At 47.1% G+C, this 14854-nt stretch overlaps 1 protein-coding gene across 1 annotated transcript in view; it reads left to right on the top strand.

Annotated features, from left to right (window-relative positions):
- FAM178B (family with sequence similarity 178 member B) overlaps positions 1–9031 on the top strand; it is a 202698-nt gene extending 193667 nt beyond the window's left edge. The window contains exons 8-10 of the mRNA XM_054997241.1: positions 2531–2608; positions 3645–3797; positions 8729–9031. Of these exons, the coding sequence (XP_054853216.1) occupies positions 2531–2608; positions 3645–3797; positions 8729–8740 (243 nt within the window). The 3' untranslated portion in view covers positions 8741–9031. The remainder of the gene's footprint in view (positions 1–2530; positions 2609–3644; positions 3798–8728) is intronic.
- The last annotated feature ends 5823 nt before the right edge of the window (positions 9032–14854 follow it).

Raw genomic sequence — 14854 nt, forward strand, 5'->3', positions numbered from 1 at the left:
TTGTTGCGTTATCCACTTAAAATTCAGAGTTGAACCATGTATTATGTTTTCCTTGCTTTCTCCCTGGGTCCTCGTGATCAGCTGTGCTCTGTGATTTCTGTGCTTCGAACTCAGTTCCCATACGTGCAGGGTTCTGATTTTAATCAAGTTTGTGGTGTGTGGAGTCAGAGGCATAAGCCTTTCTGCTTGCACTATTTTCCTTACCTCAGATGGCCCCGCAGAGTACTATTTTCCCTGTTGGGAAATGTATTGATGGGCTAAATATAAGTTTCCCCATTGGGGCAAGTATTGTCCTCCAAGGCCATTTCAAGCTGGGAAAACAGCACCAGAAGGAGGAAGCTTAAGTACCTTCTTCCTGCATGCCACATATCCTTGACAACTCTGGGCTGGGAAATTCCTGGAGATTTCAAGGTGGAGACTGGGAAGAGCAGGGTATGGGGAGGGAAGAGACCTCAGCAGGGGATAATGACATAGAATCAACCGTCCAAAGCACCCGCTTTCTCCAGGATAGCAGTTGTTGTCTGGATAGCAGTTGTAATTCTGGGAGTTGTAACAGCAGTAGCATACCTGGAGGTTGGCAACCTTAGCACCACAGGCCCAATCTGGATCAGTCCTCACATGCCTGAGAATTGAGTTCCAAGCATGGAATTTGCAGCGCACATCTAATCTCCAGGGCTCAGGGAGGACATGAGGAAAATGTAACATGTAGTTAGGCCCTTTGCCCTCATATTATCTGTTCAGCAAGTCACAATCTCTGTCGTGTGGCATGGAATGATTTGCTTTTCTCCTTATTGCACAAGTTGTTTTTCTTGTCTTTCACATATATTCTTCCTACACTGTTGCCATGCATTACTTCCCTTTATTATATGTGCAATCTTTGCTCATTATATGCTCAATTAAGTATTATATTTACATTTTCATTCCTCAGTAAACTTTATTGAAACCTCTGCCATGGTCTTTCTTGCATGCACTGAGAAGAACCTCCTTAAAGAGCAACATTCCATTTGTAATTTGTTTTTTTAAAACCATATCTTTCCATTTTTACATCATTCCTGAGGCAGCTCGCAAAAATAAAAGCACAATAATTTAACAACAACAACAGCGCCTTTATTGGCATTTCTCAAGTTATCCACAATAATTAAATCACCTCTACCGAAAGATCTCAAGTATAACCTCATGTCATAATATTGAATGTAGTCGCTAAGCATGCTCGCCAAGAGATTTTGACCTAGCCATGAGATTGCCTTAGGCAAGCTGCTCTCTCTCCGCATTATATGGGCCCATGTGTGCACAGTGGTGAACACACACATACGTTTGCAATATGGGGTAATAATAATAATATGAATTCTGTAGCCAATCGTATTTTATGGGCTTGTGAAGAATTGTAGCAGGCACACAATTTACTCCCTACTCCTGACACGTATCTTGGGGATCTTTTATTCCCATATATTTTGTCCCTTTTCGTTCGTGTGGACAAGTTCTGTGCTTACACAAGTACTCTGCTCCTAGACTCAACCTCTTCTCCATCATCCTACAGTAATAGCTTTTCAGAGTGGGAGGGGCTGGTGTGTATATGCTGCTTTGTGCAGAGTAGTGGCTTCTACGGAGGTGACTTTTGCACAAGAGACTGTAAAGACAGTCATGGTTATACAAGCTGGGGGATTGAAGACACTTCCAGGTCCAGAGTAGGATTTCCACCTCCAGGATGGGGAATTCGTGGAGATTTGAGGGATGGAGACTGGAGAGGGCAGAGTTTGGGGAGGGACCTCACTGAGATATAATGCCATAGAGTTCACCCTCCAAAGCAGTCATTTTCTCCAGAGGAACTAATTTCTGTGATCTGGAGATCAGTTGTAATTCTGGAAGATCTCCAGCTACCACCTGGAGGCTAGCAACCGTAAGACAGGTGTTGGTGTGGAGGAACAAGAGATGACAGTCCTTCCCTGTTGCTCCATACTGCTGATTTCTGTTTAGAAAAAGAATGGAGGCTGGCAACAGACAGCTGCAGAGCTGACTCACCTGACAGCTGCCAAGGCCTTGGAAGGGATCATGATCCACCCCCACCCCCCTGCACAAGACTGATTGTGAACTGGACCGGGTTGGGTTTGTTTGGAGGTTTTTTGTTTTGCTTTGTTACAGAGGAGTATTAACATACACTCAGCACAAACCATTGTGTCCTCTTGGCTCCTCCCCATGAAATGGATCCTAACATGAAGCTTTGTTGTTGTCGTTGCAATTACTTACCTACCGCTTCATTAGAGATGTTAGGACCCTTCCACGGGGATGCTTTATGTTAGCCCCTACCATTGGTGTGGTGGGTTGGGTGGCAGAGTGGGAGATGGACAGACCTGACCCCTGTGACACAATCTTTCAAGAAGTGGTCCTGAGCAAGCCCCGTTAAAATAGATGGGCGCTTTAGGACTCTAGGGTTGGAAGGAGAGTGACCAGAAACAGCAAAGAAGCAGTGAAATCCTCAACAAAAAGTCCTACAGGGCTGCCTGAATTACCGCCTTTCCTCTTTTCCCTACAGGCCTGCTACCTCTGCTACAGCCTCCTGATATTGGCCAATGTGGTTGTGGGAACCCAGGCTATGCCTTCGAGCAATCAGGTGAGTCAGGATCCAGGGGCAGGATAGCAAGGAGCTAGTTTGGTAATACAGAGGCTGTGTTCTGCCCGTGGGAAGAGAACAGACCCTTCACTTGAATAAAATAAGTTACTGCACGGTGCCTGACATTTAGCCTGGTGGAGGAGGAAGCTGGCTGCAGCCCAGCTTTGTGGGCAGCGTAAATTATAACTTCATGGTGCTGCTGGAGCCAGGCTCTGCTGGTAGAACACAGAGAAGGGAGAAAGGGCACACTTGGAGGAATCCTGGGGTTACGCCATGTGTAAAGCTATTGTGGATCTCCACTTTGCAATTAACAATGGAATAGTAAGGGCCACACTGTGTAACGGTAACTTGATGAGCCTTAATTTTTTAATGAAAAGCTGTTGGGGAGGGGTAGCGATTTTGAACAGAGAAGCAGGAGGGGAGATTTAACACATTTGTGAACAGCTCGGTACACAGTCCGTGCCATCCTAAACAGAGTTATGCCCTTTTAAGCCCACAGTTCGAGTCCAGTAGCACCTTAAAGACTCAAAGAGTATAAGCTTTCAAGAGTCAAAACTGCCCGGGCTCAAATCTTGCTCTTCTACTACAGACCAACACAGCTACCCACTTGAAACACCCTTCTAAGCCCATCAGAAGTTTGTAATGTGCGTCATGGCACAGAGTTAGAGGTTTGCTTCTTCTCTGACATTCTTTCAAGGCAATCCAGTGTTGAGTTAAAACCCCATTTATTCAACCAGCAGAATCAGGTAGTGCTGCTTTTCAAGACATATGGCGAGATTGCAAATTTTAATGGCTCTCCACACACACACACAAAATAGAATTCCTTCAATAATGATGCCTACATGTCACAGAGTTCCGTTTATCCTGAGCATAGAATTTCAGTGTCCTTGGTGTAGAATTCTAATAGCAGAGTTACTGTCTGCTTGATCTTAACTTGGAGGAAGCAATTTCTGCTGCCTCCAGCTGTTGCCCCATTGTAGGTTTGCTATTCTACCTTTTAATTCCCTTGACTCAATGCATAACTGCCCCTCTGTAGGGACCACTCCAGCATCTCTGTGCTCAGCTGCAGCAGCACATCAGTGCCAGCATCCGGGAGGACCCCAGCATCATGTACCGGACAGAGCTCAAGAACCTGGTTGCACAGACCTATGTTAAGTGGCAGGAGCTGCTGTCTCGGAGATGGCTTCAGGTAACACCCTGCAAGTGACCAACCTAAAAGGAGATAATCTGGGTAGAGAAGGTCAAACTAGGCAAAATGTTGGGAATTCTGTCCTCCTCTTCCCCTACAGGTGCAGCTGTCACAAAACATTTGGGAGCCCCAAATATGGAATTTGGGGGAAGCATTTCATCTAGTTTGACTCTGAGGTCTCAGCTATACCATATAAAGTCTTGTCGTCACCCACATGTTCCCCCTCCATCCTGTTGACCAGATATGCTGCGGGAGCTCTGTGCACAGAACTAATTTTCCAGGTGTGCGGGCAAAATCCGTACTGGAAGGATGGGACACGGAGTAGAGCCTTCTGCCCTTTTCCATTTGCCCTGCCCGAAATGGCCCTGGGAGCTGCTATTGGTTCTGTTGTGGAAACTTGTATCTAATTGTAGCTCATCAGTACATGTAAGTTTCTGAGCCCTGAGCATGCCAGTCATTCACTCAAAGGAAATGCTGTCATGAGGCAAGCTCAGGTGGATATTGTGGTACCATTAAGGAAAGTGGAGAAAAGAACAGTTCGACCCACCAGGAACAGTCCACCACAATGCACTTGGGCATCACCCATTCATGTCAGTGAAGTGTATGCAGGAGATTTTGATGGATTCATGCCACAGGTTAATTAGCATGCATGGGAGGCTGCCATTTGGGCTTTCCATCTCAGGCATTAAAAATGTCTCAGGTTAGGCCTGGGAGGGGGGGAGACCCTGGCAGCTGTGGCTCTGCTTCCAGCTGTCTGTGGCTAATCACACATTCCTCACCCACCCCTGCTCATGGGACGAAGACCACCACTAGCAGCAGGCAGGATGAGAGGAAAAAATGGATCAGGCATGCCAGAGCAGGGACTGGCTGGTTGCTCTCTCTGCTGTGGGCCAGTAGAGAAGGCTGTATTTCTATATGGAGGCAAGAGGAAACCAATTTGTAGCTCATGCACTAGAAGTTCTAGGGCTGTCCATAACCAGCTTAAGAAAACAGGCAAGGAACAGGAATTAAAAGAAACACCAAGACGCCTTGCTATTCCTGCCCTCTCCCTATTGCTTCCGGTGACAGAGGCGATGCAGGAGGGGCAGGTCGTGGCAGCACTATTTCCACAGTCCCCCAGCATGAGTGTTCCTGGGGACTGGAGACCTGGCTGAGAAAAAAAACCCAACCTTTCCATTATCAGCGAGGCATTTCAGGTCCCAGCAATGAAGGCCACTAGATTTGAGTAGTAGGGTGGGGCCTGCTTCCCAGCAAGGTTTAAAGGCTGTTTGTAATTGGGTATTTGTGCATGTGCATGTGTGTAAGCAGTGGTTTTTAAGCATCTGCTGTGATTATCTTTTACAAATAATAGTAACTATAACAATGTTAATCAACATGGATGGTGTAGTGGTTAGAGTGTTAAAATAGGATCTAGGAGACCCAGGTTCAGATTCCCACTCTGCCATGGACGCTTGCTAGGTGACTTTAGAACAGTCACACACTCTCAGCTTACCCTACCTCACAGGGTTGATGTGAGGAAAAAATGGAGATGGAGGTAATATTGTGAGCTGCTTTGGGTCCTGTTTGGGAAGAAAAGTGAGGCATAAATGAAGTAAATAAATAAATATCCTTTTTAAAAGCTAAAGCAAAGGGATTCGTACTTCTGGCATGCATATTTTTAACATAGAAGACGCTTTAGAGCCATAATATACATGACCCTGGAAATTCATGATTGGATACCCCCACAAGCACACTGGTGATTTAGCTGCAAAGGCATCCATGAAGGAAAGGAATATGGACTTGGGCAGTGCTTCTGGAAGGTGGGGGGTTAACTCCACCATCACCATCATTTCAGTCAGAAAGTCTTCAGCTTTAAATGGCAGGTACCGACCTGTATTGCGTCTATACTTTCCCTACTGGAGCCAAAAGCAGGCCCGAGGAAGCCATTTTCAGTCTGGAAAACAGTGCAGGAGATGGGGATGAAGTTAACTCTCCCTCTTCCACAGTGCTGCGACTGCAATCGATATCTTCCCCCACCCTGGGTTGCTTTTTGCAGCCATAATAGAGGATGAGGGATCACAGATTCAAAGCATCACGTATAGTTGGGTCTGTAATATACAGCACTGGCTAGAGATAAATCTGGCCACAGGGGAGAGGCCGTGGTTCAGTGGTCAAGCATGTTTTTGGCATGCAGAAGGTCCCAGGTGTAATATCAGTTTAAAAGGATCAGGTGGTAAATGGGCTGACTCAGCATAAGACAGCTGCATGTGTTCTTCATGAATAAGTTGCACGTGGTCTGAAACATGGCAGTGGGAGAGAATGACATATATCCCAGTTCCCCTGAACAGGCTCATAGGAAAGGAGGGGCAGGAAAAGTGCGACCAGGGAAGGAGATGCAGCAGCAACTCCCAGGAGGCAAGTTGAACTAGCAACCTCAGAGGGTGGTGTTTGGGGTGCCATTAAAAGGCAGCAGAGAGGGAGATGGACAGATTCTATCCATGGGGTGTAACCCCTCCACAAACCCCAAAGCAATGAACAGGAACTGCGTAACACAGTGCTGTGTAACTTCTGCATAGCCAAAAAACTGCAGATCAGGCTAAGTAGCTTTAGTGGCTGAGATCTGCAGGAAAGGACCTGGCTGGAGATAAGATCCTTCAGTGAAGGGAACTTCTGAACGGGCTTACCAGCCAAAGAACTCTGGTGCTACGCAGCAGTAGGGTTCAGGAGCAGTCCCTAACCGTAGGGAGCACTCCAGGGGAAGCCAGCTACTCCCACCCAATTGACTGCCTGATTTACAACCTGGTCTGAAGTGAACATCCTTTTATGCAAACGTGATGGAAAACAGAAACACCACCTCCATTATTCAAGAACTGACTCACCCCCAGGCGCTTATTCTGCCTGGATCTGTTCCTGCTACTGCCTGAAGCCATAGCCAGGACTAGATACTTTTTTGGGAAGGGGAGGGATGCTGGAGGAGGCAGAGAGGGGAAATGATGTCCAATCATTACTGCAATTCAAAGTGAGGAGGCTTGCAGCTATTATTGCCCAGTTAATCAGTAACTTGGGGTTTAAGGACTTGTCCTTGCTTCCTGAGCTGGTGGCTCTGCTCTTTTAATCTGATCATCTAAGGCTTCCACAGCTACTGGGGGATGCTGCATGGGAAGAGAGTTGTAGAGAGGGAAAAGAACATGATGGGGCCTGTGAAATGGGCTCAGCCTGGTGGGAAAGGAACAAATGGGTTGTTTTTAATTCAGCACTGTAATGTAATGTAAATGTCTTTGTGCAGAGTTTTTTTAATTAAAAGAGAGGGGGGAAAGGCAGATCCCTTTGCCAAGAAGATGGCAGTCTAAAATTCAGCAGTGATCTTGCACAGCTCTTTTCTGTTCCAAGGAGGCTTGTGCAGAAAACCTTGTCTCTGAGTTGTGCCTCTTTGTAATTAGCAAGGGAGGTATTCCATTTGGATCCACTGTCTAGATCGCCGAGTGCTGTGTGATGGCGCGACCCTCCATATGGGTGAAGGGAAGGGTCACCTCTCCTATGTACAGGATCTCCTTCGGGTATGTGCCTGTCCATCCACATAGGCAGTGGGTCTGTTCCAAATTCAGTAGCTGATACAGGGGATCACTTTGGTCCCTAGCACTGGCCATCGTTGTAGAACTTCAGCTGCAGATTCTGTCCCTTCACAGGTGAGGGAGAACAAAGCCAAGACACACACATCCTTCTCCAGCCACCCACAGTGTTGATACCAGGAGGCTGTCTGCTCACCCCCAGGCAACCCTCCAAGTTTTGCTGTGTGTTCAGATTAAGTAAGACTTTGCAAAGCTGCCCTTGGCAGCCTTCTGCAAGGTACCAAAGGGTACAGTCTTTGTCCCTTGCCTGCCATCACTGAACGTGCCAGGGCAAACGCAGTGACAGGAGATGCAGAAATTTGTCTGTGCAGCTATCAGAAGGGATGTTCGAGTGATTTTTTTGTGCCACATCATCCTTGCCTCATGCTGGGTCCTACTCTAGCGCTGAAGTACTGTAATGCATGCTGACAGGAGTCTCTTGCAAAGAGGGAGAGCTCAGGATATTTTGGTGCTAGAGACAGACAGGGGGATACCAAGAAATGCAACACCTTGCCTGACTTGCCCCTCAATCACTAGCCCAGCGCAAAGCTTCTCCCTCAGAGAGTGGAAGAGCTTCCTTGGAGAGGCTGTGGCTCAGTAGTAGAGCATTTGCTTAGCATGCAGGAGGTCCCAGGTTAAATCCCTGGCATCTCCAGGTAAAAGAATTAGGTAGGTGCTGATGTGAAAACCTCTACCTAAGATAGTGGAGGTCTGCTTCCAGTATGAGTAGACATTATTGACTGTGATGGACCAATGATCTGATTCAGTATAAGGCAGCTTCTCTTCCAAGCTCTACTGAAAGGTTTTGCAGCCAGCATCTGATATGAACTTCAGATACTTGTTATACCTATGTGGCATCCCAGCACGTGCATGCCTCAATTTCTGCCAAGTAATTGCCCACCCCTGGTGAAAGCTGTTGAATATTGGCATAAAGTTTGGTAGTGGTACCAGCCTCAAAAGAAAAAAAATCTGAGAATGTTCTAAGAATATCACACAAGAGAAGAGGTGGTGTTAAATTCCTAACAACAGGTAGTTGAGGGACTTGGAGAGAAGATTTACATAGGGATAAGTTGCAGTTGCTCAGCAGAGAGAAAAAGGTACTTTGTATAAGGTCAGGGGTAGCATGCCCTGATTATTATATCCTATCCGTTCATCTGAAGAAGGGCCCTGGCCACAGATAGGAGTGGTGGACATACTTAAAAGAGGGGGGGCCAGGACAAGTGGCCAAGGCCAGCTCTGCCTGCGAGGCACGTCTTTCTGCTTCCCCCAGCCACTCCCAAGAGCAAAATTCTGTTGCAAGATCGCCTCCTAAGTGCTTGTGTTTGCACTCTTCTCTTCTCCTAGGGCCAGAGTTAAAACATCTGATGGGACCGACCCAGGGACATAGCACATCTCTGAGCAGCAGCAAGGAGTCCAGCAAAGCCGGGCAGGGCTGGGCTGAGAGGGGGAGCAGGGACAACTCAGTCCTCCCAAGCCTGAAAAAAATGCCTCTGCTTGGGATGAAGTTAACATTTGGGTTTGTAATCTTTTGCTGTTTTTAAGGAGCAAAGTTCTGGCAAGGCCTAAGCCCTCTCTATGTTTGCTATTTGTTTAGACAACCTTGTGCCTTTAAGAAGTCTGCTTTCAAAGCAAAAGCTCAGAGAAGGAATATCCACCCCTCCCTGTACAGAGGAGGCCAAAATAAATGTCATTTTTAATGGATTTTATTTCTCTCTTCCTGGCTGTTCCCTGAGGTTGTAACAGTAAGTGCTGTACTGAGTGGAGATGGGCCCACATCAAGGGCGGGAAAAGGTCTTTTTAGAAACATGCCAGCTTCTTGTTAGTTACAAGACAGATCAGGGAGAAAATCTGCAGAGGCCGGAAGCTACCTCCTGCATGTAATTAAAAACAAAGGACAGCCTGTGGCTCTAGGAATCATCAGTTGCAGAATCCCAGGGTATCCGCTCAGCAGAGCACAGCGGCAAAGGCACACGTGTGGGGAGGGTTCTAGATTCAGTCCTCGTCATCTCCATCAGCTTTTGAAAGGATCTCAGTTAGCAGGGAAGCCCTTTCTCTGCTGGAGACCATGAAGACACATTCCGGGCTGGACAGACCACTGCTTTGACTCAGTATAGCTTCATGGGTACCCAGCTGCCTCGAGGGACCGTGGTTATTTGATACTAGTAGGCAGGAGCTCAGCCCAGCTTTCACACACTCCATAGCTTCTGTCTTGGCTGGGTGACAAGCAACTGGTGAGATCCAAATAAATCTTTGACCAGGTTGCAAGATGGCCCTTTCTAGCTTACCGAGACCTGACATAACCCTTTCAGCTGGCAAGCACTCACAAAGGCCTTGTGCTCTGTGAAAGAAGGAAAGTAGGATATGTTGAATAAATACCCAACCACCAGCATCATTTGGCAAGGAGTAGAGGAAAGGCATTTTTGCAGACTTGGATACTGGCACGGTTGACTCGGTTGAACTCCATTTCCATTCAAGATACATTATTGGCATAACAAACTATACAACTGTTTACCAAAGTTTATATGATAAAGACAGTTCCAATGGCAACTGCTAGGAAGTAGTGAAAAAAAGAGTCTCACTTACATAGAAGTGCCCACAGGGCAGAAGTGCCCAGTATCCCTCAGTTCCATTGGTCATCTCTTCCAAATCTGAACTGGTTGCGCTAACATAGTGGGCCTTAAGCATCTGGGGCTTATGACAGAAAGCACATGTGCTCGTTCACTCTCACTCACTCACTCACTCTCACTCACACACACACTCACTCACACACACACACACACACACACACACACACCCCATGGTACTAGCTAATAAGGGTACAATTGACTGGGAAGTTTATCCATTAGGTGCAAGACCCATTGGAATGAGAGAGAAGCCACACTAAGGCATTGTATATTGTTCCCTGTTGGGCCAAGCTTGTCTCCTACCAGATTACCCTTAATAGTGTCCCAAATCAGCCACCCAAGGTAGCCACCTCACTTCTGCCAGTACTGCATTCATGAAGCAATCAAGTTTCATTCTATACACAACATACATTTTATTCTACAGTATCAAAGTGCATTCCACCAAGGACTTTTGCAATGTAATTTTTGAGTGCCCTGGATTTACTCTTGCATTTTTATATAGTATAGTATAGTATAGTATAGTATAGTATAGTATAGTATAGTATAGTATAGTATAGTATAGTATAGTATAGTATAGTATAGTATAGTATAGTATAGTATAGTATAGTATAGTATAAGTCCACCTTCCTCACTGAGACCCAAGGCAGATTACACAGTGCAATTAAAATACAATATAATCAACAGTGAGGACACTGATTGACCAAAATACAATGATGAACAACAGTTAGGACATTCAGTGAGCAGATACAATAGGGTATGGTAGCAGAAAAATTGATAGCAAGCATAAAGCCAAGCACAGAGATGAAATCTCTCTGAAAGAAAGCATAACTAATTAACAAGGCATGTTTAGCAACATGGGAACTCCCTAGTAGGAGCATATCTACCTCAGCAGACAGTACCCAAATAGCATAGTCTATACAAAGTGAAGAACACATACACTGGAATTTACCTTCATATTCTGATACTGGGGCCGTAATTGTTCTCACCATTTCCTGGTTGACTGCATCTTTGTATACTGCACATCCTTTCTAATGGCCAGGGTCTGTTTCTGACCTCATGCTGGCATTTGGAGAACTTGGGAGAGCGTCCAGAAACATTGCAGCTTTCTGAGTATCTTTGAAGCTTTCTTGATAGGGATAAGCTGTGGTCCTAGCTGAGAGCTGAGGAGGGAAACAGGAATCCTGGCACAACAGATGGAGAGCCCTTTTGTGGGTTCTTCAGTGGACTTTCTTCCTTGCAGCTGTGTGGGCCCTCGCACTCCTTATGGCCAGCATGATTTCAGATCGTGCCAGGATGACACATTGCCTTTGGCAAGCACCAGTTTTGTCTGGCTATCAAGGGTAGGAGAAAAGTGTTTTGCCCCTTTAATAGATGCTTAAATGTGTAGAAATGGGCAGCTGAAGTTTTTCATGTCCAGGATATAAATACCAATCTGCTGCAGAACTACCTGCTATTGAGGGTACAGCTGCTAGAGGACTACTTGAAGGGTGGCAATCCTAAGGACAGTCAAAATATGCAGACCTCATTCAGCATATTTTTCTGGGCATGAGCCACACTGCATCCAACGGGGCTTACTCCCAGGTAGGCTTGCATAGGCCTGCGATCACTTGCAGCTTCCCAGTTGAATCTGGCCAGTCTTTCTTAGACAAGCTGACTGATTCTATTTCGCATCTAGCCTGCCAACGTGAGATGGAGGACAACTAAGCCTGCTACGGTGGCTTCAGTAACTCGGTAGGCTTTTTCACGACCTGGAAAATCAGCATTTCTAAATCCGCACGACCACAAATCAACAGGAAAAACTGGCAGTGCTCTGACCTTTGGCGGCATGATTTTCCGGAGGGCCTTTTACCAGCCCTACCAGGAGGGCGTGGGTGGGGTCTGTCCAGATCAAACAGCCGGGAAGGAAAGCGCTTTGGTCTTTCTTGCTGGAGAGGGTCGAGCAGGTGGAGAGATAAGGCAAGTTACGCCGTGGAGCGAGGCCTCTTCTCCAGTTATGCGCTCGCCGCCGTCTCTCTCCGCGTGTCTCGGCGAAGAATCAACGCGATCACTCCGATCCAGTTAGGGGATTAGCTGCTCCTGATCTTCTTTGTTTCAGCCGCTGCATGATAGCGAAGGAGCTGTAATTGGGTCTAATTCAAATGGAGAGCGGGGCTCCTTTGCAAATATCCACGTCTCGCTCCAGAAGATTGTGCTCGTTTAGGCGCCAGGCGGCAAAAAAGGCTCCGGGCTAGTCCGACAGATAGAAGAATCCTGTTAACAGGCCGGGGATGGGCAGAATGCACGAACAAAATCCAGAGGGGCTGTGCTGGGAGGGCAGCAAGCAAATAATGCCTTTGCAAGGAAGCATTGCCAGGCCTATAAGAAAACCCAAGGGTAAGCAAAACCGGGGAGGGAAGGCCTATCAATAGAACATCCATAGGCAGAAGCAGTCTAGCTCTGAATGGTGAGTGCAAAGCACAGAGGTTGTTACTGCTTTGCCCTGTATAATAATTCCAAGAGGCATAGCTCTGAATAGAGCCCTTCAGAACTGGGTGCTCACAGCAGAACTGCCTTGCTGGATCAGACCTGGGTCCACCTGCAGCAGTGCCCAGTCAGATTCCTCTGGGACGTTCCGATGCTGGCCTTTCCCTGTTTTCCGGCCTCCTCTTTTGTCTTCCAGGACATGTAAGTTAATACTGGGCACTTAATTAGATTGCAAAGTGGCTTCACTGGCAAGATTATGGTTTCATAAAGTCCCTCCAGCAGGGATGAAGCAGTAAATGAAAATAGATTTCCCTTTGGGAAGAAATAAGGGTGCAATAACTCCAGTATATTTGCACCAATATATTTACTGGCTTTTAAAGGTAATTCTTCACGTGAGGAAGGGAGGTATCACTCCTTGCCTCTCTCACCCATCCAGAGGTTTTCAGGCAGAAGCAGAGGAAGTCTTAGCCATGGGGCAACCAGGGCAGGCTTCTGGCCGCCATGCTGGGGGACTGCTCTGAAGAGGGGCCCTGCCCATCCCACTGCTGCGGTACCGATGCAGCTGGCTTCTCTGCTTTCTCTCGAGTCCTGATGGATGGCAGTAACTTCAGGGCAGCAACCAAGATAATTGGCTGCAGGACATCTGATTGGCTGCCACATCCAGTGACCAGGGCAAACAGGGAGTTGGAAATGGCCCTGCAAAAGTCCCTGCTCTGATGGAGGGGAAAAGAGCATGAACAGTCTGCTCACATTACCTTGTCCAGGGCCAGATAGCCAGCTTGAGGCAGACATGGTTCCTACCTGCCCCTTTGCCTGAGGCTGGAACAGTGCCAGCAGAGACGAGCAGCAGCAATTTTTGGAGTCCCATCCTGAACATTTGCCCAGGGCCCCAGAATCACTAAGGCTGCCACTGGGCACAAGCCTTACTCTGCTTCCTTTGAAGGGGGGAGGGTGACTTTTCCCATTCAGATGCTGAGCAGCCTGGGCAATAGGCATAACCCTGGGTGCAGGCAAAGTGTTACCTGGCAGGGATCTGTAAACACTTACTTAATTTCTCCATGTCAGAGTGTATTATTGAGGCAAAGGAGCACAGCCAGCTAAAAAAAAAAAAGCTGGTTTTCCTAAAGTGTAGTCTGGCTTCCTTTGTGTTTGAATACCAGCACAGGGGCAGATTATGGTTGGCATATTGGTTTGCAAACTAATTTCCTTCTTGGGTTCCTGTGCACTTTTTTACCCAATCATGTGATTGCCGCTGTCTTGGGGGCCCTAAGGCCTCTGATACTACACTGCTGAGCTCTCGTCTACCGTTCTACTGCAGTCCCTCTTCAAATCCCCATCTCCTCGTGAACAGAGATGCAAGCTAGCTGCAGCCCGCAGACTGAATGTCATAAGCAATACATTTTCACCTGCAAATGGAAAAAGCTGAGAGGCCTGGATTTAGTTTGGGGCAATTTTCAACAAGGCTGGAGTTAGGGGGGTGGAATAGCCAGAGGAAGCCAGGAGGGGCCTGTTGAGCATCCTCATTAAGCGACGGATTATGTCATTGCTCACTCGTCACCCTGGGAAGCAGTTGTGTGGGTGGCAGTTTGTGTGCAGCAGCAACAAAACTGTGATTCCTGTTCAGATGGTGAAACCAGCCGGCCCAGATGGTTTCTGCTGGGATGGGGATCACTTCCGGCTGCTTCGCTCACTTGGCTGTGCTGTTCGGTTATAAATCGGCTTGCTCTTGCAACCTCATGTCCGTGGTGTTTTCTGCTGGAGCTCCTGGCCAGAATTTCCATCCTGTGTTGCATAACAGCAAAGGGAGTGGCCTGTGTTAAATAAATCCCTGGGTCAAGTTGGAGCTCTACTGAAAAATCACTGCAGCCCCTGCCCTCTCCCTGTTTTGGAAGGGCCTGCAGTTCGGTGGTTGAGCATATATCCCTTTGCGTGCAGAAGGTCCTGGGTTCAGTCCTCTGTACCTTCAGCCATTAAAAGAGATCAAGTAGCAAGTCTGTGTGTGTGTGAGTGTGTGTATGAGAACCTGCCTGATACCTTAGGGGGTTGCTGTCAACCAGAGTAGAAAATCCTGAGCTTGGTGCCTTGAATTCATACCCTCTCATTCCTGCCCAACAAAGGGGCTCAAGGCAACTTGTAAAATGTGCACTCATCAAAAAATATAGATAAAGCCTAGTAGAATACATTTAACACAAGACAGTTACAGTGCCAGCTAGAAACACAGCTTAATACAAGGAAGTTTTTCTATATAATTGGCCACTTGCTGTGATAGTTCCAAGTCTGTGATGCCTTGATGCTAAGAAGCCTAGCTGAATAACCAAACGGGTGTTTAGAGTTGCCAACTGGCCTGGAGAAAAACAACTCCCTTTAACAGAGGTGTAATGAG

The sequence above is a fragment of the Eublepharis macularius genome, chromosome 14, assembly GCF_028583425.1.
Source record: "Eublepharis macularius isolate TG4126 chromosome 14, MPM_Emac_v1.0, whole genome shotgun sequence".
Taxonomy (NCBI): Eukaryota; Metazoa; Chordata; class Lepidosauria; order Squamata; family Eublepharidae; genus Eublepharis; species Eublepharis macularius.